The sequence below is a fragment of the Nelumbo nucifera genome, chromosome 4 (genome assembly GCF_055504915.1).
Source record: "Nelumbo nucifera cultivar China Antique chromosome 4, China Antique-T2T, whole genome shotgun sequence".
Lineage (NCBI taxonomy): Eukaryota > Viridiplantae > Streptophyta > Magnoliopsida > Proteales > Nelumbonaceae > Nelumbo > Nelumbo nucifera.
In genome coordinates this window covers 49716431-49741577 of record NC_142652.1, presented here as the reverse complement: position 1 = coordinate 49741577, position 25147 = coordinate 49716431, and the positions used below count along the sequence as shown (strand labels likewise).

Sequence of the window (25147 nt, the reverse complement as noted above, 5' to 3'; positions counted from 1 at the left end):
ATCAATTCAGCAGCAGCCGAACAGTAGGGCAGAATGGAGGAGGGTTTCGAATACTTTAACAGCCCTCCCAAGCAATGAAAATAACCCATCAATAACTGAGATAACTTACAGTAAGTGAATCTCTGATTTGAACTTCAAACCAGGCCGAACACCTTGCTCTCTGAATTCTTCCTGGTCACCGAACTATTCTCCAAGTGTGTAGAGACATGGGCACCCTCCAATGACCTCCAAGAACCAGGTGAATGACTTTAAACTTCCAGCCCTAGAACATCCTCATGCAGTTGGTTGGACTAGAACCACATGAGGGTCACACCAAGCTCTGGCCCGCTCTGATACCAAGTTGAAAAACAATCCTCTTGATGTATAGAACTGCTTGAGATTAGATGCAAACCAGAAAATAAACTAACAAGAGAAGATTAAGAGGAAGAAGAAGAGAGAGAGCTGGCGACAATGAGAGTTAGAGAGTGAGAGGCTCGAACATAACCTCCCTCTAACACTCTAAACATTTTATTAAGTTAATCTTTGAAATATTACAGAGAGACCCTTGAGTGGGCAAGAAATTACAAAAAACAGAACATTACAAAGTATGGGCCCAGAATAAAGGCCCATTACAGAGGGAAACATAAACATAACATGAAACGACAGTTTATGGGCCATTCTGCCCATCTCCTCTACAATTCTAATAGATCAACAAACAATCTTTTACACAAACAAAAACTAAGTTTTAATATTGAGTCCCAAAGAAACTTTGAAGTTGGCTCAAAGTGTTCATCCATGTACTTTAGGTGGGCAACAATACTGCTACTTCCAGTCTACACATCTGGATATTTTGGTAACTAATATATTATAATACCATCTTCTGCACTCAACATTTTAAATCATGTAGAAAACATATTCTTTTTGGTAATAAATAAAAATGAAAAAATTATTGATGTTAAAGTGTGCCAAATAGGGGTAGTTTAGTCTTCTTATGTTTGTTAAGTAACTTGCTTATGTGGCAGTGTTATTAGAGTTACTATGCCCCACACTTAAGTAAGGGCATTTTTGTCTTTGTAAAGATTATTAGAGTCTAATATAGATTAAGGGGGTCGACTGTATGGGTAATCCATCAGATTTCGACAGACCCTTCTTCTTCTTCTTCTTCTTCTTCTTCTCTTTCTGGTTCGGACTACTGTAGCACCAGTCGAAACATGGCATCATAGCCATGCTCCTGACCTACTTTAGTTGGTAAAGCGCCTCAACAGTGTTCGTGACTCTTCTCCTTCGTTTCTGGTCAGTCAATGGAGAGAACTGGTTCACCCTAGGTTAGAAACATCACAGCTCGTCTCTCTCTACTGCGCATAACCTTCTTCAGCAAGGAAAGTGACTTCAGCAGTGAATGGTTGGTTGATATTCTCAAAGGAAGGTCGGTTTTCTCTTCTTCTAGTGTTACTGATATTTTTGGGTAGAAACCCTACAAGAAGCTGTTAGTATTGATTGGAACCTAGAGAACTAGGTTCATTGTTGCCCTAGAAAGGGCTATGTGTGCAGTAGCCGAATGGTGTAGGGCTGCTGTGAGTTGTTGAATGGTGTAGGTCTGCTGTGAGTTGTTGAGTGGTGTTAGGGCTGCTGTAAGTGGCCAAGTGGTGTAAGGTGGAATGCAATGACCTTGCCGAGCTCTTTTTGGTTGTGTAATGCCCTCTTAAGTGTGTTAAACAAGTCTGAACTGGGTGTAGCAGTTTTGACTGTGTTATGGTGCTTATGATGCACAATTTTTTTTATTGAGTGGTTGTAAGAGGGCCTATCTGTGATTAGTGAGTGGTAATTTATGCTTATGTGGGTCGTAGGTGTGTGAAGTCAGCAGTAGTGTGAATAAGAACAAGTGTGTGCTCCCACTATTGTGTTTAGGGGCTGCAATAGGTGCTAAAGTATCAAACTGTGAACAACATCAATCAGCTTGTAGCTGAGAAGTAAGGTTAGAGGCAACTGTGAAAGAGTACAATGGCAGCAATAGGAGATGGGTACAATGATCAGAAACCTAGTGTGGTTATTTCACCCGACTACCTAGGGGTACAAATGACCTCAATTAAGCTGAATGGGGAGAACTATGTTCCATGGGCTAAATCAGTGGAAGTTTTTCTCAAGGCAAAGAAGAAAGTAAAGCATGTAAGAGATGAGAAGCCACCGGTTGACTCTCCAGGGTTTGATGATTGGGAACAAGAAGATGCTCAAATCATGACTTGGCTGTGGAATAGTATGGAGCCCAAAATTAGTGCCAACTTCATGTTCCTTGATACGGCTAAGGATATATGGGAGCATGCTAATAAGCTATATTCTGGACAAGATAACACAACAAGAGTATATCAGCTTTATCAGGAGTACTTTGATTTACAACAAGGAACCAAAACACTAGAAGAGTACTATGCCTGCATGAAGAATATAAGGAATGAACTCAATGTCTATCATCCCCTCACTCCAGATATTAAAGTTCAGCAACAGCAAAGGGAACAACTAGATGTTACAAGATTTTTAGTGGGGCTGAAGTCGGAATATGAACCAGTTAGAGCCCAAATACTGGGGGGCTCTACTCTTCCTACACTTGAGGAAGTATTTTCAAGGCGTCGTAGAATTTCTTTGGGACAGACTGAGAACCCTACACAGTCTGATAGATCAGCACTTGTGATAGTTAGAGGAGGTGGACATAGTACAAGAGTGGGTGGTCATGCTCCCAGAGGAGGCTGTGGCAATTCCATGATTGGTCGGGGTGGCCGTGACTCAGGGGGAGGCCGTGGCAGAGGAAAAAATAACTCTACAAGGAAGTGTACTCATTGTGGTAGGGAAGGACACACAGTGAATTTCTGTTATGACCTACATGGCCCTCCCTCTAAATGGGCTAATCATGCTGTAGCAGGCGAGGTTGATATCAGTGACAGTAAACTGGCAGGCCGAACTCCTCCCACATCTACATCTACTTCTGGGAGGGAGATGGTGAGTGTACCGCGTGATGAGTATGAACGGTTCCTTCAAACTACTTATAGCATACCACTGCCACACTTGCCCAATCAGGTATTGCTTGCATGTCATCTAAAACTCCTTCCTGGATTATTGACTCTGGAGCCTCAGATCATATGACCGGGACTCCAGGTGTGTTCTCTTCTCTTTCTGAAACCTCCACATCACAAATTGTTACACTTGCCAATGGGTCCTCATCTCCCATCTGTGGTGTTGGTAATGTTGACCTGGCTTCTGTCCCCTTATCATCTGTTTTATATGTACCTAAGTTTCCATTCAATCTTATGTCTGTTAGTAAAATAACCAAGGCTCTTAACTGTTTTGTTACTTTCTTTCCTTCCACTTGTGTTTTTCAGGATCTCAAGATGGGGAAGAAGATTGGTGGGGGGCATGAAGCTGGTTGATTGTATTACCTTGACGGTGGTGGATCTTCAATTGTACTTCAGACTTCCCTTACTCCTCTACAATGGCATTGCCGACTGGGACATCCATCTCTCAAGGTTCTCAAGATGTTGGTTCCGTCATTGAGTCAGTTGTCAGTTTTACAATGTGAGTCATGTCAGTTTGGTAAACACCGTCGTGTGTCCTTCAGTCCAAGAGTTGAGAGTCGTATGTTGAGTCCTTTTTCTTTGGTACATTCAGATGTTTGGGGTCCAATCAAAATAGAGTCTTATAATGGGTACAAGTATTTTGTCTCCTTTATTGATGACTGTTCAAGAATGACATGGATTTACATAATGAAAGAAAGAAGTGAATTATTTTTCATTTTTCAAAAATTCCAGACTGAAATACACACACAATTTGGTGTTCCAATCAAAGTTCTCCGTTCAGATAATGGTCGTGAATACTTTCTTACTTCATTTCAACAATATTTAGAACAACATGGCATTATTCATCAGAACTCATGTGCTTTCACCCCTCAACAAAATGGGGTGGCTGAACGGAAGAATCGTCAGCTTCTTGAAACTGCTCGGTCTATGCTTCACCACATGAATGTTCCTAAACGGTTTTGGAGTGATGCTGTACTCACTGCATGTTTTCTCATTAATCGGATGCCCTTTTTTATTCTTCATGGTCGGTCCCCCTTCTCTATCTTGTTTCCCACTTTATCTCCGTTTCCATTAACTCCTCATGTCTTTGGTTGTGTGTGCTTTGTCCACAATCTGAGTCCTGGAATAGACAAGCTAGATGCACGCTCAATTAAATGTGTCTTCCTTGGCTACTCTCGGACTCAAAAAGGGTACAAGTGTTATAATCCCATTACCCGAAAGTGCTATGTCTGCCTGGATGTCACCTTTTTTGAGTCTGTACCCTTCTTCTCCAGTCATGAAGCACCCTTGTCTTCACCCTTACCTCCTCTTCCTCTTCCCGTCAGTGATCCAGTTCCAGAGGCTGTTGTTGGAGTAGACTCATCACCTCATCTAGTGCAGGTCACCACTAAACGACCACCGACCCGACAAGTGTGTACACGTCGAATGACACCGGCCCCTCCTCCGGCTTCTACCTCATCTGCGGATCCTCTCATGTCTCCTATTGCTGAATCTTTAGACCTTGACCTACCCATTGCCTTACGGAAAGGTAAACGCAGTTCTACCCTCCATCCCATTTCCAATTTTGTTTAATTATCTCGTCTTTCTACCTCACATCGCCAGTTTGTTTCACTTTTGTCCTCTATTTCCATACCTAACAATGTTCAAGAAGCTCTTAGTTCACCTGGATGGCGGCGGGCAATGGAGGAGGAACTTTCTGCTCTTCAACATACTCAAACATGGGAACTTACTACTCTCCCACCTGGTAAGCATGCTGTGGGCTGTAAATGGGTGTATACTGTGAAATACTTGCCAGATGGTAGTGTGGAGTGTCTGAAGGCCAGACTTGTTGCTAAAGGTTTCTCACAGTTGTATGGAGTGGACTACATGGAGACATTCTCTCCGGTGGCTAAAATTGGTTCTGTTCGTGTACTCATTTCCTTGGCAGTTATGTATGATTGGCCTCTCTTTCAACTTGACATAAAGAATGCCTTCCTCCATGGTGATCTGGTGGAGGAAGTATATATGGAGCAACCACCTGGGTTTGTTGCTCAAGGGGAGGTTGGTAAGGTGTGCAAACTGAAGAAGGCAATTTATGGGTTGAAGCAATCTCCACGTGCTTGGTTTGGGAAGTTCAGCGAAGTGGTGAAGAGTTTTGGAATGAAGCAATGGCAGGTTGATCACTCAATGTTCAGCTATGACTCAGAAGCTGGGAATATTTTATTAGTGGTCTATGTGGATGATATTGTCATCACTGGTAGTGATAAATTGGGGATTGGCAAACTAAAGGTATTTCTGCAAAATCATTTTCAAACAAATGACCTTGGAACATTAAAGTATTTCTTGGGAATAGAAGTTGCCAGGTCAAAACAAGGTGTAAATCTGTGCCAAAGGAAATATGTTCTTGATCTATTGGAAGAAACAGGACTGTTAGGTGCAAAACCGGCTGAGACCCCTATGGAACCAAATGTTAAGTTGAGCAGTGATACAGGAGAAGTATTTGAAGATCCTGAAAGGTATAGATGACTAGTGGGAAAGTTGAACTATCTGACTATCACGAGACTCGACATCTCCTTTGCAGTCAGTGTGGTGAGCCAATTCATGCAGAACCCTCGTATACCTCACTGGGATGCAGTCCTTAGAATTGTGAGGTATCTGAAAGGAGCTCCAGGCCGTGGGCTATTGTATAAACCAGGGGGAAAACTTGAAGTAGTTGGATATACAGATGCAGACTGGGCAGGCTCAGTGAATGACAGAAGATCTACTACAGGCTATTGCACATTTCTTGGAGGAAATCTTGTGACATGGAAGAGTAAAAATCAGACGGTTGTGGCCAGAAGCAGTGCTGAAGCCGAATATAGGGCCATGGCCCACACCACCCGTGAATTAGTGTGGTTGAGGAATCTCCTACAAGAAATTGGGTTTCACATGGATAAACCTATGAGATTGTACTGTGACAACCAAGCTGCACTCCATATCCCTTCCAATCCTGTCTTTCATGAGAGAACAAAGCATATAGAGGTTGATTGCCACTTTGTGAGAGAGAAGGTTCTTGCTGGAGAGATAAATACAGAACATGTGGGCTCGAATGACCAGTGGGCAGATTTGTTTACAAAAGCTCTAAGCTCAGGGAAAGTGAACTATCTATGTAACAAGCTGGGATTATATGACATATATTCTCCAGCTTGAGGGGGAGTGTTAAAGTGTGCCGAATAGGGGTAGTTTAGTCTTCTTATGTTTGTTAAGTAACTTGCTTATGTGGCACTGTTATTAGAGTTACTATGCCCCACACTTAAGTAAGGGCATTTTTGTCTTTGTAAAGATTATTAGAGTCTAATATAGATTAAGGGGGTCGATTGTATGGGTAATCCATCAGATTTCGACAGACCCTTCTTCTTCTTCTTCTCTTCTTCTTCTTCTCTTTCTGGTTCGGACTACTGTAGCACCAGTTGAAACAATTGATAAAAGAAAGAGTACATCAACCAGGGTGATGAGGAATCACCACAGCTTAGACTCTATAAACAACAAAAAGAGGATGCATCAAAGAAGAAAAAGAAATACAAGATTAACTGCTTGAAATCCACCTCAAGGAAAGACCAAAAACCAACACCAAGGTCCTTTGAAATCCCTTCGTATTCTGGAATTATAAGAACCCAAACTTTTATCCTTTTCTCACATAAAAGAGTGAGTTCATCTCTTTTTCAATGTATGATTTCGGAGTTCCCTTTTGGTTCTTTCATTCCACACTTCTCAACATGTGACAAAAGGAACACATCTCCCAACCATCTTTGCCTTAAAAATTCCTTTCATTGTAGGCCAACAAGCAAATATATCTTCAGGAGTCCCTGAATTCACCATATTATATCTGAAACAGCCCAAAGACATCCCGAAATGAGCTTTGAGAAAGAGCAACCGAAGCATAGATGTAGCACATTGTCCTTCACAGCTTCACACAAGTAACACCTTCCTGACAGTTGGATATCCCTTGAAAACCTCAGAGAAATAAACCAAAAAACTTTCTTCCCAAGCAACACAACCCTCAGTTGACAAAACTGAGAATTCTCACCCCAAAAAAAATCTCCTCAAACAGGAAACTCTAAACTAACCTTAATCATATCAAGGGCTTTCAGCACTCATCGAGTACTGTAGCTCTAACTCCTGATTAGATAGCAAAGTTGCACTCGTGTATGGTTCTTCTGCTAATCTTTCCACCTCACCATCAGGATTCAGGGCTTTGAGCTGGTCACTGTCCACAGTTGATACAAGCACATATCCCACCTTCTTTAGTTGTGTGTTTTTAATCCTTTTCCCCTCATCGAACTCAGAAAGCAGAAAGGGGTCAATGTAGTCTACCTTCACTATTGAGCGATTGTGTTCTGAGACACTGCGACTGAAGTAGATGTCATCAGGCGGCTCTTTCTCCACACCTGAGAGCAGAATCAAATATTCCTTAGACTTATTAGGACGAGATGATGTTGTTGCAACACCCAAATCTCCCCAAGCCCTAGGCACTGTACCTTGCCTATTCGCTGAAGACTCCCCTCTTGCATAAGAATATTTCGTTATGAAACACTTTCACTCACCCCTACCAAAAACATTGGTAGTCTTCCCCAGAAGTCGTATACTTGTATTGCTTCTCCATCAGCACCCTCTGAACTTTCTGTAGAGCATAGTTGTCAAGGTGACAAAGCGCCCTTGGAGTCTCGCCTTGCCTAATCGCCAAGCAGTTTTCTATAGCATGTTATAACAAACTTTTATATTCTTAATGTTTTGAGGTTATAATTATAAAATAGACATTTTTAAACTAAAATATTCATTTTGTGTGTTTATATTCTAATTTCTTTTTGTTATTTTCTTATTTGTTAGGGTTTAATCAACACAAACATTGCTAAATGCTGTATTGAACCCTCAAAGACTTCAAAACCTGAACCAATAAGTAAGAAAGAACATAAAATGTTGTCCAATCAACATATTTTCTTCTTTCTTTTTACTAATTTTGTCTTTTTATATACTAATTTCTTCTTCCACCTTTTCTTTTCTTCTTTTCCTATAACAGAAATAGGGGTTCAGCCCCTATATTTTTTGAAATTTCTTTTCTTTCTTCTTTTTCTTCTCATGAATATGTTGATTTTCGATACTTTAACATGAAGTTTATACATTTCTTATGAAAATTATGGATATTTATTAAGGAAATATGATTATGGAACCTAGGGAACTACCCTAGGATACATGTTTTTACTTAAAAAAAATCCATCGCCTAGGTGACTAGGGCCCCCCTGTCGCCTAGCCTCACCTTGGCGCCTTGAAAACTATGCTGTAGAGTTGTAGGGCAGTAAATGTCTTTATTTATATTACTGTTAGTGTCAGTAAGTTAAGTTAGTTATTTTTGTTATTATTTTATGTTGCTGATATGTTATGTTAGTAGGGGCAATATTGTAAGTATGCAATTTTTAAGTTATTATATATATATGTATATATGTATATATATATATATATATATATATATATATATATATATATATATATACCTGAGGGCGGCAAGCCTATTCATCTCTCTCTCTCTCTCTCCCTATTCCATTCTCTGTTTTGAATTCTCATCTAGAGTAGAACTGATCTCAGTCTCTAGTCGACAAGTTGGTATCAGAGCCAACCTAGGGTTTCGCATGAGTGTCTAATCAGGTTGATTGCATGAGAACTTCCTAGGGTTGGAAGTTTTAGCAAGATTTGGCAATCGACTGGTTCTTGGAGATCATTGGCAGAGTGCAACACCTTTTCAAGAGATATTTGGAGTTTTGGAAAGAGTCCAGTGATCAGGGTGAATCAGAGAGAAGGAAAGAAACTCAAGATTAGGGTTCAGACTGAGGATTGGAAGTGGCGGCCAGTCTTTTCTGAGTAAGTTTCAATCTTTTCTTGAGATCGATTCCAATAAAAAATTGAGCAGAGTGATTTGGGAGGAGTGGTTGCTCTTTTCTGATTTCTCCTGAATTTTTTAGGGTTATCTTCAGTTCTTTTAAAATTCAATTTTTCTGAAACCGTATTGACTGATAAAGTTCTGGGTAAGAATTGGTCCTTTTCAGCATTCCAGATTGGTTGGTAATGAGCTTTTGAAGATTATTAGACCTGTTTCAGAATTTCTAGGTGTTTGCTTGACCCCTTTCAGCTTCCCAATTTGGCTGTTAGCAGTTTTAGGGTATCAATTGCCTTTGTTCAGCATAAAAATCAGTTCTTTGTGATAAATTCTTGGTAGAGATGGCAGGAACTGAGTTGCAGACTCAAGGGGAAGGTGTTTTCGGGGCTGGAAACATGACTGAAAATACTTTTCAGATTACCACAGTGAAGTTTGATGGATCAAATTACTTGGAGTGGACCTAATCAGCCATGATGGCTATTGGGGTAGAGAGAAATTAGGCTATGTGATGGGAGATGTGAAGAAACCAGCCAGGGAAGACCCATTATTTGCCAAATGGATTCAGGAGAACTATTTGGTCATGACTTGGCTGTACAATTCCATGCAACCTCATATTTATCTGAAATTACTTATGGGCCAAAACTGTCAAGGAAATTTGGGACATCATGAGAGAAACCTATTCTCAGCCACTTAATGTCACTAGGGCCTATGAACTGAAATGTAAAGTCAATAATCTTAAGCAGGGAGAGAAACCGGTCTCAGTTTACTTCTCTACCTTGAAGTCTTTGTGGCATGAAATTGATCATCTGGAGACAATTGAGTGAGAAAGCAAGAAGGATGCACATACATATAGGAAACAAGGTGAAACCAATAGAGTTTTTGAATTCCTAGCAGGTCTGAACCTAGAATATGACATTGTGAGGCAACAATTCCTCACTACAGAGAGTGTGACCTTGTCTCAGGCTTATTCCTTGGTGCACAGTGAAGAAAGTAGGAGAAAGGTTATGCTACAGTATCAGCCTATGGAATCAACCCTAGCAACAGTAAAACCGAAGTTTGGAGGTGACAAGGGATACGAAGAAAGAGGACAAGAAGGACTTAATTTGTGATCATTGCAAGGAACCGAAGCATACCAATGACACATGTTGGAAACTCTATCCACATCTAGTTCCAACAAAGCTCAGAAGCAAAAAGGGGAATGTCAATGTGGCAACTATTAAGTATTACCGATGGTGTTTCATCCTCTAGCACAAGAATCACACCCCTGGACACCTTGGTTGCTGTCCGAGCTGCCCTAACTCAGTTGGAAAGTGAGGTAGGCACTTCAGCACCCTCATCTCAGCCACCAACTACATCTGATACTTCCACTTCTGCATTTGCTCATTCAGGTACAAGGGTTTGAGCATTTCATGCTTCAGCCCCAAGTAACAATAAACCTTGTTGGGTTATAGATTCAGGTGCATCTGACGACATCACAAGGAAGGTGATTAGGATTAGCCGTGAGACGAATGGAATCTACCTGCTTGGAGGGCATTCACATGGGGAAGATAGAGAAGTGGGGAGGTCACTAGTTTCTTAGTTAGTAAGCCATGTTATGCTTTGTTATAATCGGCTGGGTCATTTGTCTTTTAGATCTTTGAAGAGTTTATTTCCTAGTTTGTTTGAGTTAGTTCAAATGTCTAGTTTAAAATGTGAAAGCTGTGAACTTGCAAAGCACTATAGAACAACCTATTCTTTTAGCAATAAAAGAAATAGTATTCCTTTTGAAATTTTGCATATCGATGTTTGGGGACCATATCATATCACTGCTGTGGGGGGGATACAAATATTTTTTGCTGTTTGTTGATGAATACACTCGTTTCTCATGGGTATTCCTTATGCGCTCTTGAAATGAGGTTCCTTATGCGCTCTCGAAATGAGGTTCCTTCCCTAACTTGGATTTTTCATCAGATGGTTCTGACCCATTTTTGGGTCAAAATCAAAGCTTTCAAATCCGATAATGCTAAAGAGTACTTTGCAAAACCATTGGCTTCATATCTCCTTGGTCATGGGGTTATCCATCAGAGTACTTGTCTCCATACACCTTGGAAAAATGGGGTTGTTGAGAGGAAAAATAGGCATATATTAGAGGTGTCCAGAAACATTATGCTGACTTCCAATGTTCCCATACATTTCTGGGGAGATGCTATCCACACTGCTATGTGCCTCATTAACTAAGTTCCTTCATGGGTCCTTGACATGAGAACTCCATTTAACCTATTATTACTTTGATAAAGACTTGTTTACCATTCCTCTACCTTTGGATGCACTTGTTTTGTCCAGATTCTTGGACCTCATCACTCTAAATTTGATCCTAAAGATTTGAAATGGGAGAGTAGTGAGATGGGACCTCATTCTTCAAAAATTCCATTACCTGTCCCAACCACTGAAGGGGAGTGTAGTGAGGAGGGTTGTCAAAGATGTCGCGATTTGAGGGTGTACCACAGGCGGTGGAGGCATGTTGATTTTGGTCATCAATAGTCCAGGCCAACTCCAATTCCCTCTGTGGCTCCAAATTCAGGTACCACAGTCCCTTTATCCCTTGCTATAGATGAGATACCTTCCATGCCTCCCATTATTGAGCCTTTCCCTCCTTTGGATGATCTTGATCTTCCAATTGCAATTCGTAAGGGGAAGCGTTGTTGTACCTCATCTACAACCCATTGTATTTCTCAATTCGTAAGGGGAAGCGTTGTTGTATCCATCCTACAAGTCCTTTTTGGCATCTATTGCTGCTATTACCCTTCCCAAAACAATGCAGGAAGCCTTGTCAGCACCTGAGTGGAAGGATGCAATAAAGGTGGAGATGGATTTTTTTCTAAAAAACAATACATGGGAGTTAGTTGATCAGCCTAAAGGGAAGAAACTGGTTGGATGCAGATGGGTGTTTATAGTGAAACATAATGCTGATGGCTCTGTTGAAAGGTATAAGACTAGATTAGTTGCAAAGGGGTTTACACAAACATATGGCATTGACTATTTGGAAATTTTTGCACCGGTAGCGAAGATGAATACTATCAGAATTATACTATCCATTGCAACAAATTTCTCATGGCCATTATTTTAGATGGATGCCAAAAATGCCTTCCTCAATGGTGATTTGCAGGAGGAGGTGTATATGGAGTTACCTCCCGGATTTTATAATGCAGAAGTGGGGAAGAAGATTTGCCGACTGAACAAGGCCTTATATGGACTGAAACAATCTCCCAGAGCATGGTTTGATATATTCAGGCAGGCCCTTGAAAAATTCAGCTATGTACAGGCCTAGTCAGATTAAACTATTTTCATTAAGAAGATTGATTCCTCCTTGACTCTACTTGCTGTATATGTCGATGACATTGTTGTGACAGGTAGTGATACCCGTGAAATTGACTCTCTTAAGCAATTGCTTCACCAAGAGTTTGAGGTCAAAGACCTGGGAGAGCTATGGTATTTCTTGGGAATTGAGGTAGCATGGTCCGAACGTGGAATTTTTGTCTCCCAAAGGAAGTATGTTCTTGATCTTTTAGAAGAAACTGGAAAACTAGATGTTAAACCTGTTGACACACCTATTGAACAAAACCATAGGATAAATGCAGAAAGTGGAGAGTCCCTTGAAGACAAGGTTATGTTTCAACAGTTGGTTGGAAAGCTTCTTTGTTTTTGCCTCACATGACCAAACATTTCTTATGCTGCTTGTGTTATTAGCCAATACATGCATTCCCCCAAAACCACTCACCTTCTTGCAGTTGAGAGGATCCTTGCTTATCTGAAGAGATGTCCAGGCAGAGGCATATACACTTCAAGGATAATGGTCACATGAAAATAAAAGTCTACATGGATGTTGATTGGGCTGGGTGCGTTGATGATAGGAGATCCACCTTTGGGTGTTGTGTCTTTATAGGAGGAAATCTTGTCTCTTGGAGAAGTAAAAAACATAATGTTGTTGCTCGTTCCAGTGCTAAAGATGAATACAGGTCTGTGGCTAATGGTCTGGCTGAAATCTTATGGTTGAGATCCCTATTTGAAGAATTGGGTATTGCTTATGAAATGCCCTTGATGTTGTACTGTGATAATCAAGCTACTATTAATATTGTCCATAACCTGGTTCAACATGATAGAACTAAACATATTGAAGTGGTTTGACACTTTATCAAAGAGAAAGTTACTTCTCAAGAAGTGTGTCTTCCATATATTGCTGTTAGTGTTAGTAAGTTAAGATAGTTATTTCTGTTATTATTCTTTTGCTTGAGATAGGAGTACCTCTACTTAGAAAAGAAGAGAGTTAGGCTGCTGCTGGGTCAAACAAGCCACTGGACCAAACCCACTTGGACCAATTTGTTTCTTAACATTTAGGCCGGCCCCACTTGGACTAATGTTTAAAATTTTATTTTCTTTTCGATCAAGGGGCTTGTAACTTTTCAAATTTACAAGTAAGCCCATGACCTTTCACCTTCGGAAGTTCTCTGTTTTTGCGTCTCTCTTAAAGCCTTTTGAAACACAAACAATTTCTTTAGATTGCCTTCTTTGATGGCCTCCCTAGCCACCTTCTGATCCTTCCATTGAAATAGTGGATCTTCACTAGCAACTACAACCCAGAGTTTGAAGACTTCCTAAAGAAAAAATGGATCCAGGAGTGTTGGGATCAAGCTAACATCTTCAGTCTCAACATCTGGTTCAGGTTTAGATTGAAAGGCAAAGTTGCCCTTTCTTTGATTTGATTGCTCAACCATCAAGGGCCGATTACTCCAACCCTCATTCAATTTATCAAAATTTGAGAGTTTACCTAAATTTTGATGTTTGTAAAATCCCATAAAACACTTTAAACAGGGAAATTTTTGAATGTTTACTTCTTCAAAAGCTTGAGGATGTGCCTTTTTTTTTTGATCAGCCAGAATCAACTACCAAAAATTTAAGTAGGATTTGCTTGTTTTTCCAGAAAAGTGATATGAAGTTTTATGGAAACATGAGATGAAAGGAAAATCTATTGTTTGCTCCATATACACAACCTTTGCTAGACATTGTTGATGTGGTAGAAGTGGGCAGAATCTTGGGTGGTTGGGTTCCTCCCATTTTTTTTTTTTTTGATCAATAACACTTTCATTAAATCATCAGTAGAAAATTTACAGGAGGAAGACAAACACACTTATCTTCCAAGAGTCACTAAGAGCCTCATAAAAGAAAGAAAAAATAAGAAAAGGAGAAAAGAATACACTAAAGTTACAGCTTAGCCCAAAACAGTGAATCCCTTTCTGCCCCTTGTTTAGCTAAACCGTCAGCTAGGGAATTAGCCAATCTTTTAACCCAACATGTCTTAACTTCCATCTCCCGCACCAGCCACATGAATTTCCTCCTCTCATTGTTATACTTCCATAAACCATTTTGATCTTTAGTCAGCCATCCTATCACCACCTTTGAATCCCCTTCAATTATGAGTTTCTTGATGTTCAACTCCTTAGCTTTCCGGACTCCTTCCATAACTGCAAGGATCTCAGCTCTAAGGGAGTCACCCACTCCAATTGGGCCTGAGAACATGGCAGAGATGATCCCATTTTCGTCCCTAAAAACACCTCCAATCCCCGATTGCCCCGGATTTCCCCTACTGCATCCATCAAAGTTTAATTTCAAGAATCCTCTAGGTGGGGGAGTCCAAACCACTTTCATTACTGACTTGGTCTGTGTGCAATTTGCAATTTCACCTCACTTCCTCAACATGTCATCCACGGTGTAATCTGTGAATAGTTCCAAATATTTCAGCCACTGTACCGCCCTAATATGTATGATAGCCCTCAGATCTGCTGCTCCTCTTTGGGTTTCTGAGAATATCCTGGAGTTTCTTTCCTCCCACAATATCCAACATACTGCAGCCCTTAGTCCTCTCCACATTATCCTTTCCCTTTTTATCCGCCACCTGAAAAAGGTAGGGGAGAAAAGGCCCTGCAAGTCTGATGGGGGATTCCAACTGCGTCCAAATAAGAAGGAAGCCCAATCCCAAATTGACCTCGCAAAGTGGCAAGACACCAGTAGGTGAAAACCAGTCTCCCCATCCGCTTTACATAGAACACACCACTGAGGTGACAAACAAGTATTGGGTCTCTTCTTTTGGAGTAGATCACCAGTGTTAATTCTTTCCAGATAGGCTTCCCAACAAAAACTACCAACCCTATGAGGTATTGCTCTGCACCAAACCTCACCAACAGGGAAAGGGGGGAAGGTAGGACTGGTGGACTGACTTAAGACTGAAGAACGAGTCACAAGAGAAGATGCCATTGGGGGTAGGTGTCCAAATTCTAGAGTCCTCCCTAGTGGGGCCTAAGACAACGTTATCAAGAAGTGCAATAAGGCTCGAAATACTGTCAAGGTCTGAGTCCCTCAAATCCCTTCTTAAACCCAAGTTCCACCCAATCCCAGAAGTGGAAGAGGACGGGGTGATGAAAGACGAGATCGGCTCATTTTTCAAATCAGATAGAGCATATAAAGAAGGAAATTGATCCTTTAAAGGGGCGCTCCCCACCCAGGTTTGTTCCCAAAATTTTGTGGAGTTACCGGAATTCAAGTCATACCTGATATTAGGGGAGAAAACTGGTAGCAGGTCATGAATGGCTTTCCAAGGAGAGTTGCTTGTGGTCCTAGCTCTGATTCCAACGTCCCATTCATTGTCCTCCAGCCCATGTATACTTGCCACTATTTTAGCCCATAGCTTCTCCTTTTCCATAGGGAACCTCCACAACCACTTCCCCAACATAGTCATATTCCTTCTCCTGATACTCCCAATCCCCACGCCACCACAAGACTTACTCCTATACACTATCTCCCAGCTAACTCTGTGATCCCTCTTCTCCTCTCTTGGCTCCCACAGGAAATCTCTCATAAACTTCTCTAATCTGTTAGCGACCTTCACTGGGATTTTAAACACCGATAGGAAAAAGATGGGTAAGTTAGCAAGCGTGGCCTTAATTAGTGTAATTCTCCCACCGAGAGAGAGGTAGTTCTTTTTCCAGGATACCAGTCTTTTTTCAAACCTTTCCACCACCGGGTTCCAAAAGCTCTCTCGCATGGGATTATCACCTAATGGCAACCCTAAGTAGTTCAAAGGCCACCCCGAAACTTCACACCCCAACATTTCAGCACTCTCCCTGACCTCTCCCTCCTCCAGGTTCACCCCCACTATACAACTTTTCCCAAGGTTAACCTTCAAGTTAGACATTTGCTCAAACAGTTGTATCACCAACTTCAAGTTCCTGATCAAGCTCACATTACCGCCTTCACAAAATAGAATCGTGTCATCAGCAAACTATAGGTGAGTGAGGGGGGTTTCCACCCTCCCAACTCTCCAGCCTCTAATGAGCCCCTTAGCATTTGCTCTGTGAATCAGATTCCCCAGAACCTCCACAATTAGAATGAACAAGAAAGGAGATAGGGGGTCTCCTTGTCTTATACCCCTACTGGCTGGAAAGAAATCTACCACTGTCCCATTCACTAGTACTGAATAATGACAACTCCTGACACAACCCATGATCCACTTGCACCATTTAGCCCCAAACCCAAATTTAGTCAAAACTCTCCTCAAGAAATCCCAGTCCACCAAGTCATAAGCCTTTTCCAAGTCCAACTTACAAACCACTCCCTTCTTCTTATCCCTCTTAAAGTTCTCCACACTCTCATTAGCAATTAAAATCTGATCAGTAATTTGTCTTCCACTCACAAAGGCTCCTTGATAGTGTGCAATGATATCGGGCAATACCTTCTTCAACCCCATAGACAACACTTTTGCAATGATCTTATACAAGCTATTAACCAGGCTAATTGGCCTAAAATCCTTCGGGTGGAATGCATCTTTCTTTTTTGGAATTAAAGCTATAAATGTAGAGTTCACACCCGGATTGACAATTCCTCTCCTGAAAAACTCCTCAAACACCCGCAAGAGATCATCTTTCAAGATATCCCAACAGTCCTGATAAAAAGCAGTTGTGAACCCATCCAGCCCTGGAGCTTTTGTTCTATCCATAGAAAACACAACCTCCTTGATCTCTTCTCGAGTAAAGCTTCTTTCCAGCCTTCTCTTGTTCTCCACCTCTACATCTGGCCAGTCCAAACCTTCTACCCACACCCTTCTACTCATAGGCCTTCTTAGAATAGATTTGAAGTGCTCCACACAGGCCTTGGCAATCTCCTCTTGTTGTACTAACTGGACTCCATCTACTACCAATTTGGAGATAAAGTTCTTCCTTCTCCTGCCATCTGCTAGAGAATGGAAATACCTAGTGTTTCTGTCTCCCTCTTGCAACCACTTACATTGAGATTTTTGCCTCCAACTAATTTCCTCCTTGTGCAGACAATCCTCTAGCTGTCTTCACAACTCTCTCCTGAGATCATTGTCTTCCTCTCCAAATTCTCCCCTTTCTTCTTTAGAGTCAAGGCTTTCAATCTTATCCATCAAATCTCCCTTTCTTTCTTCTATCCTCCCAAACTCCATCAAGTTCCACTCCTTGATTCTTGCTTTCAAGAATTGTAGTTTCTTATGAAATCTCATCCCCTCCCATTCTACCAGTGGGTTACAGTCATGCCACCATTCCCTCACTTTGTTAGTAAACCCTGGATGACGTAACCACATATTTTCAAATCTAAAGGGGGTAGGACCTCCACACCTTCTTTCCTCCTTACATAATACTATGGGCCAGTGATCTGAGGTCACCCTTGGGAGAGCTCTAGAAGCCAAGGTTCCCCAATGTTCTTTCCAGTCCAAAGAGAACAGGAATCTATCCAGTTTAGAGCAAATGGGTCTAGATTGGAGGTTTGACCATGTAAACGTCTTATGGGCTAGGGGATTCTCTTTAAGCTCAAAGGCATCCACAAAACTATTAAACTTCCTCATGCTTTTTGTCACCCTCTGGTTAACCTTATTGGATTCCTCCGAGAATCTGATCACATTGAAATCTCCACCCATGCACCAAGGCCCATCCCACAACTCTCTAACATCAGCCAGTTCCTCCCACAACTCCTCTCTCTCTCTATAGTCATTCGGTCCGTAAACATTTGTGAGCACCCATGTATAGTCATCCTCTTGCTGCTTAAACTTCAGAGACATCGAGTACTTTCCGATAAACTCCTCTAGACCTTCCACCACATCCTTCTTCCACATTGTTACAATCCCCCCCGGAAGCACCCCACGAGGGAGCAACCACCCAGCTAATTCCCCTGGCTTTCCATACACTCCTTGCCCATTTATCATTAAACTGCATTCTCTTAGACTCTTGTAGCAGCACAATGTCTGGGTCACACCGTCTTATTACCTCTTTTATTGTCGCCCTCTTCTTTGCACTTCCAATTCCCCTCACATTCCAACTAAGAATCTTCATTCGCTTCTTGGTGAACCCCTTTTCACTTACCACTACTTTCCCCTTTCCTCTTGTCTCCCTTTACCCCGAGCCTCTTATCACCTTCTACATCTCTCTTCAATCTCTCTATTTCACTCAATCTCCTCTTCTTTATTCTGATCTTCTCCTTCCTCTTCTGTAAGTTTTCTTTCAGCACATTCAGATCTTTCAATCTGCAACCTAGCTTCCCTACAAATTCTGCTATCATGTCTTCTCTCACCGAGTCCACCAGCCCTACCCTTCCTACAAGATCCCCTCCATCTCTATCCACCTGCCCCTTCTTCCTCTCCTCTGGTCCCACCTCTACTCTTTCTTCTCCATCCACCCTCCCTTTCCTATTACCTCCCTCCAACCCTGCTCTCTCCTCGTAGTCCTCTCCATCTCTACCCTCATTCCTTTCCCTCCTCTCCACTAACCCCTCCCCTCTTCCTACCTCCCCTTCCCCTCTCCAGATCAGCTCTCCTTCCACTTCCTTAAGCACTCTTTCAATAATTTCCCATACTTTTTCACTCCTAAACCTTCCTTCTGGCACCTTCCCACCTTCCTTCCTTTTGGTCTCTCCCTCCTCGGAGAGCCCGTCTACTGGCTCGGCTACATATTCATGGGCTACAGGACATGGAGCAGGAACGGAATCTGGAACCAAAGACACTGGAGACACATTAGTAGCACAAACCGAAATCACTTGGTTACTTGGGACTGATGGACAAGCTGGAAAAGGACTGCTCCTTGCCTCCCTCTCTTGTTCCAGAGGTTGGTAAATATTTATCTCCCTGGGTTGGTCGGGAAGTACTTCTGTCCTTTGGTCACCCTGGTGATCTTTCCACTCTACCCCTGGTTCACCCCTTGATGGTGTGTTCCTACTTTGCTTCCGGTTCTCCTGGTCTGCCCCTTCTGATCCTCTTTGCACACTCTGTGGTCTTGGGAACGGGTTGTACCGCTTGCCTTCGTCACCCTGAAATAAACTTACAATATTCCACCCATCCACATCACCTCCAGCGCAACTGCCTTCGTCGTTTACATTGCCCAAGCTAGTACCATCAACTAAACAGTCCTCTGAGTCTTCATCACCTTCACTGCACTGCGCCCAGCCTTCATCCTTATCTTCCTTCTCTTCAGGTCTTCCCTTAACGTAACTTGGCTTCGACTTCTCTGAGGAGCGCCGTGGGGGGCTAAACTCCTTCAGCCTTCGTCGGGAAACCCACTGCAAGTCGAGCTTCTTCTCTGTTTTTCGGCGCTACGCGTGTTCCCCCCCTTGTCTCGCGACTGGGGACGATGATAGACCATTAGCATCGTCTATCTTAGTCGTGTCCCCAATCACGTGAGTTACTAAAGGCTCACGCACCTTCTTAAACCACTGGATCGGGCCCGTTAACCCAAATGGGCCTTTAAACGCACCCAAGACGTTTCAAATGGGCTTTGGCTTTGGCCCATTTTTAAGCCATTGCGACCTCACGTGACTTTTAAAAGAGTCACACGCACTCGGTTTGGTTTTATCTGGTCTAGATCCAATTCTTCCTTGGACCGACTCCATTTCCTTGTTCAAACAGGTCAAGTTGGCGTCGGTTACAACCTGTGCAAAGGACCTGCCACCCTTCAGACTGTTCACTGCTCCCACACGCATAAAACCCACCCTCTGAATGCTACCCTTTTGTTTCTCCAGTCTTGGTTTTTCCATTTTTGTGAAAGATCTTTTCTTGTTTGAATCAACCAATCCCAGTCTTGGGTTCCTCCCATCATTAAGGCTTTTTGTTTTTTTTAAAGAGTTTTGGTGGCTGGTTTTCCTTGACAAGGTGCTCATCATTGACCATATGAATCATAAGAGGATTGAAACTAGGGCTGGTAATCTTGACCCCAACCCATTTGACCCACCCAACCCACCCACCTTGGAACCCACCCATACCCACCCAATCTATTGGCGGGTCAATATGGGTCAAGTAACCCATTAGGGTCAGTGGAAAAGGGTTAGGGTGGGTTGGGTTGAGGGTACCCATTAGGGTCAGGATGGGTTGGGTCAAAGTCGGCTCTATCTATACTTGCCAAATCTCAAAAAACAATAATTGAAGTGACTCAAACTCAAGCCTTCTAGCACATCCACATCTCATTACAATTCCAAACCACTATGCCACATCTAATTTTAAGATTAAACGTGAAATAAAATAGATTTTATTAACTTTCGTGTTCACACACGAAAGCACTTTTACAAAAGCAATTTTATAAAGTAATTTTATGAAAAGTACTTTTATGAAAGCACTTTTACACGAAACCAATTTTGTGAAGGCACTTTTATAAAAGTACTTTTATGAAAGTACTTTTACAAAAGAACTTTTACATGAAAGCACTTTATGAAAGTACTTTTACGAAACCACTTTTATGAAATCATAAAAGCATTTTTATAAAAGTACTTTTACACGAAAGCACTTTTGTGAAAGTACTTTTGCAATAATACTTTTATGAAAGTACTTTTGCAAAAATACTTTTATGAAAGTACTTTTACACTAATGGACTTTTATAAAAGTACTTTTATGAAAGCATAAAAGCACTTTTTATAAAAGCACTTTTATGAAAGCACTTTTACAGAAGTACTTTTATAGAAGTACTTTTATAAAATTACTTTTGTAAAAACACTTTTATAAGAGTTGTGCTTTTTTTGCATTTTTTGCAATTTTCTGGTAGTTTTTGCATATTTTCTGATTTTTTCTACAAAAGTTCTGATTTCTTGGTAATTTTTTGCATTTGTTGTAATTTTCTGGTATTTTTTTTGAATTTTCTGCATTTTTTGGTATTTTTTTTTGCATTTTTGCAAATATCTACTATTTTTTGCATTTACCTACAATTTTTGCATTTTTGGGTATACAGGTTGACTTGACTCGTTTTTATCATGTGGTAGTCTCGAGAGAGATGGTTCTCTCAAAAATGTTTTTTTTCCTGGATATACGGGTCAACCCAACCTGTTTCTGTCACGTGGCAATCTTAAGAGATGATTTTCTCAAAAATGTTTTTATTTTTGGGTATACAGGTTGACTTGTCCTGGTTCTTTTACGTGGAATCTTTGAGAGAGATTATTCTCTCAAAAATTATTATTTTGGGTATACGGGCTGTCCCGACCCATTTTGTATTTATAGGTGAGGGTAGGTGGGTTAGTATGGGTGAGTGTTGTTGAGGTTCAATATGGATGGGTCAAGTGGGTCAATATGAGTGGGTTAGGATGGGTTAGGGTTAGGGTGGGTTATGACCCTCTAACAAGGATTGGCGATGTGTCATGGTGGGTTGGTGGGTCAATATGGGTGGGTTGGTATTCAACCCTTACCCAACCCAACCCAACCGACCCATTTGCCACCCCTAAATGCAGCTTTGACAATGTATCCAACTTTGACGATGTATCCAGTTATGTATACACCAACTCCTGTATTGAACAAGGAGAAAGAATACACAAAAGGAAATTGTTCTTTGAAAGGCACATCCCCCATCGAAAGATGTTTCCCAAACTTCACTTGGTTACAGAAGTCGTACTTGATAAAAGGCAAGAAGGAAGGAAGAATGACATGATAGCATGAATGGATCTCCAAGGAGAAGCACTTGTAGCCCTCGCCAAGAGCCCAACATCCCAACCATTAGGTGCTTGCTCGTGGATACTCTTAATTACTGTAGTCCATTGTTTGTCCCCATCCCCTAATCACCTCCATAGCCACTTTCCCAATAAAGCCTCTTGCTTCTTTTGGATATTTCCCATAGCCAAACCACCTTCATCCCTGCTTTTAGTGACTACCTCCCATCTAACTCTATGATTTCTTCTTTCTTCCCTTGGTTCCCACAAGAAATCTCTCATCAACTTTTCTAAGATTCCTACTCACTTTTCATTGAACCATGACTATATGGGGTTGGCTACATAAATCCCTTTCTGCCATTCTGTTCTGTTTGGAAAGACAATTCAGGATCAGTGACCATAGGAATTTGGCAAAGGTTTTATTGCTGGCTGCCAACTTGATACAAACCTCCTCCTTTGCGACAGGTGGTGTAAGACAAGCTCACACTGGTGTAGTATAAGAGATGAATTTACTGAAGACTGTTAAATTAGTGAAGAATTGAATCTCTCTCTCTCTCTCTCTCTCTCTCTTTTATTTTTTATTTATTTTTTTACTTGGTGAGATGACAAAGGTGAAGCAAGGTATCTGGTTTACCTTCAAAGCTCTCTTTCTCCTCTAAGGTTTAGATACATGTAGTCCCCATAAAAGATAAAATCTTTATTGGAAATTATGGTGTATAGATATGTTTTGACATACAGAAATACAAACTAATACTTTATTCTCTTCAAATAAAACTATGTATTCAGGAGTTAAGTTGGTTTGGTTATTTGGATAGTAGGACATTCTTTCTTCTAAATATTGTTTTTTTACTTCTGCAGGCTTTATGATCCCCGTGTACCAGGACTACGAAAAGTTCTGCATAATGAAGCTTACTTCCCTTCTGACAAGTTCTTGGATGATGAAGCCCTAGAGCTTTTAGTTTGCCTGGGGCTTAAGAGGATGCTAGGGTTTACTGGTTTGCTTGATTGTGCTAGGTCTGTTAAGATGTTGCATGATTCAGAGGATCTGGAATCTCTAAATTATGGAAGTAGGTTACTTGCTTGTTTAGATGCTTTAGGATCTAAGCTTTCCCATTTGGAGAAAGACAGCTGCGATGATACCAGTCATTTTTCATTATGTGAGATACAAAGTGATTTAGGTGATGATGGTGAGGTGAGTGTTGATTTTCCCAAGAAAGACATGGAGAACGGATGCAAATTGGATTTGGACATTGTTTCTTGTTTGGGTGACATGATCTATGATAAACCAGAAGAAGAATTTTGGTCAGAAATGAAAACCATAGCTTGGTGTCCAATTTATACTGATCCACCTATACAAGGACTTCCATGGTTCACATCCAAACAAAAAGTTGCACCTCCCGGTATTGTTCGACCTAAATCACAAATGTGGATGGTTTCATCTGCAATGCATATATTAAATGGTGAATGCCACTCAATTTATGTACAGAACAAACTTGGTTGGATGGATTGTCCGAGCATAACAGTGTTATCTTCTCAGTTAGTTGAGTTATCTAAGAGCTATTCCCAGCTTAAATTGCTTTCTTTAGTTGAACCTGCTCTTGATGCTGCAATGCAGAAGGAGATCCCTACACTGTATTTAAAATTGCAGGAGTATGTGGGTACTGATGATTTTAGAATTCTAAAATCTGCACTGGATGGTGTTCCATGTATTTGGATTGGGGACAATTTTGTATCACCAAAGGAGCTTGCATTTGATTCACCAGTGAAATTTCATCCATATTTGTATGCTGTTCCATCTGAGTTGTCAGGGTTCAGAGATCTTCTCTTGGCATTAGGCGTGAAACTTACATTTGATGCATTGGACTATTTGCATGTTCTACAACGTTTACAGAATGATGTTAAAGGTCTTCCATTACAATCTGAGCAGTTAGATTTTGTTCATTGTGTCCTTGAAGCTGTTGCAGACTGTTATGCAGATAAGCCATTGTCTGAGGCATCTGATACTCTGTTGTTAGTTCCTGATTCTTCTGGAGTACTGATGTGCTCGATGGACCTTGTGTATAACGATGCACCATGGATGGAAAATGCTTCTTTGTCTGCAAAACATTTTGTACATCCAAGTATTAGCAATGATCTGGCTAGCAGGTTGGGGATACAATCACTTCGTTGTTTGTCTTTAGTTGATGAGGAAACGACCAAGGATTTACCATGCTTGGACTATAATAGAATAAGTGAGCTTCTGGCACTGTATGGGAACAGCAATTTTTTGTTGTTTGATCTTCTTGAGTTGGCAGATTGTTGCAAAGCAAGGATGATGCACCTAATATTTGACAAGCGGGAACATCCTCGTCAGTCTCTACTCCAACACAATCTAGGTAATCAATACTATATATGTTCTGAGCTTATAAAGTCAGAAGTTGTAATTGTGGTAGAAGAATTCATAAAGATAAATCTCTGACATTGTCTTGTTCTACTGTAACTCCTGGTAAACATATGTTTTGACCTTGAAGCAAATGTCCATTCGGCATGTTTTAGTTCCAGTGCAAATATGTTATGAGTGGACCACCTGATAGAGGCACCGGTTGGAGAATTACTGAAGAACTTTAATTACTTATTGAACACAACAAATATGTGCTTTTTTTTTTCTTTTATTTCCTGGTCAACCTTATTATTACCTTTCCTTTTACAGGCAGTTGTGGTATTCTACATAATTTTTTTGATCCGTTGTATTCTACATAAATACAATCTTACTAATTGCTAATTTAATAGTATTCCTTGTAGAAAAGGCCTTTCTGTATTTAGTGCTGAACTACCACTGTTGAGTGTTCGCTACGAATTTCTTTGGACAATTTAATTTCATACTCATGTATTAAATTAAACTTAATTCATTGATGAGCAATATATGTATCCTAACTTTTTTCTTCTTGATTTTTATATGGGTCAGGTGAATTTCAAGGACCCTCTCTAGTAGTTATTATGGAAGGTGCTACCTTGACCAGGGAAGAAGTAAGCAGTCTCCAACTTCGTCCTCCATGGAGGCTGCGGGGCAGTACTCTAACATATGGCTTAGGTTTGCTTAGCACATATTTTGTCTGTGATCTTCCATCTGTTATTTCAAATGGCTACTTTTACATGTTTGACCCACGTGGTCTAGCTCTTTCTATACCTCCAAGCCATGTTCCTTCTGCAAAAATGTTCTCTTTGACAGGTATTATATTTGTTCATTTACTTTTACAGTTAATGCTTTCCATTATTATTATTATTATTATTATTATTATTG

The 25147-nt window shown here is 41.0% G+C and overlaps 1 protein-coding gene across 1 annotated transcript in view; it reads left to right on the top strand.

Annotated features, from left to right (window-relative positions):
* LOC104589014 (Zinc finger, C3HC4 type (RING finger) family protein) overlaps nt 1–25147 on the top strand; it is a 103209-nt gene that overhangs the window by 21266 nt on the left and 56796 nt on the right. Inside the window, exons 4-5 of the mRNA XM_010247177.3 lie at nt 22726–24242; nt 24812–25075. Of these exons, the coding sequence (XP_010245479.1) occupies nt 22726–24242; nt 24812–25075 (1781 nt within the window). The remainder of the gene's footprint in view (nt 1–22725; nt 24243–24811; nt 25076–25147) is intronic.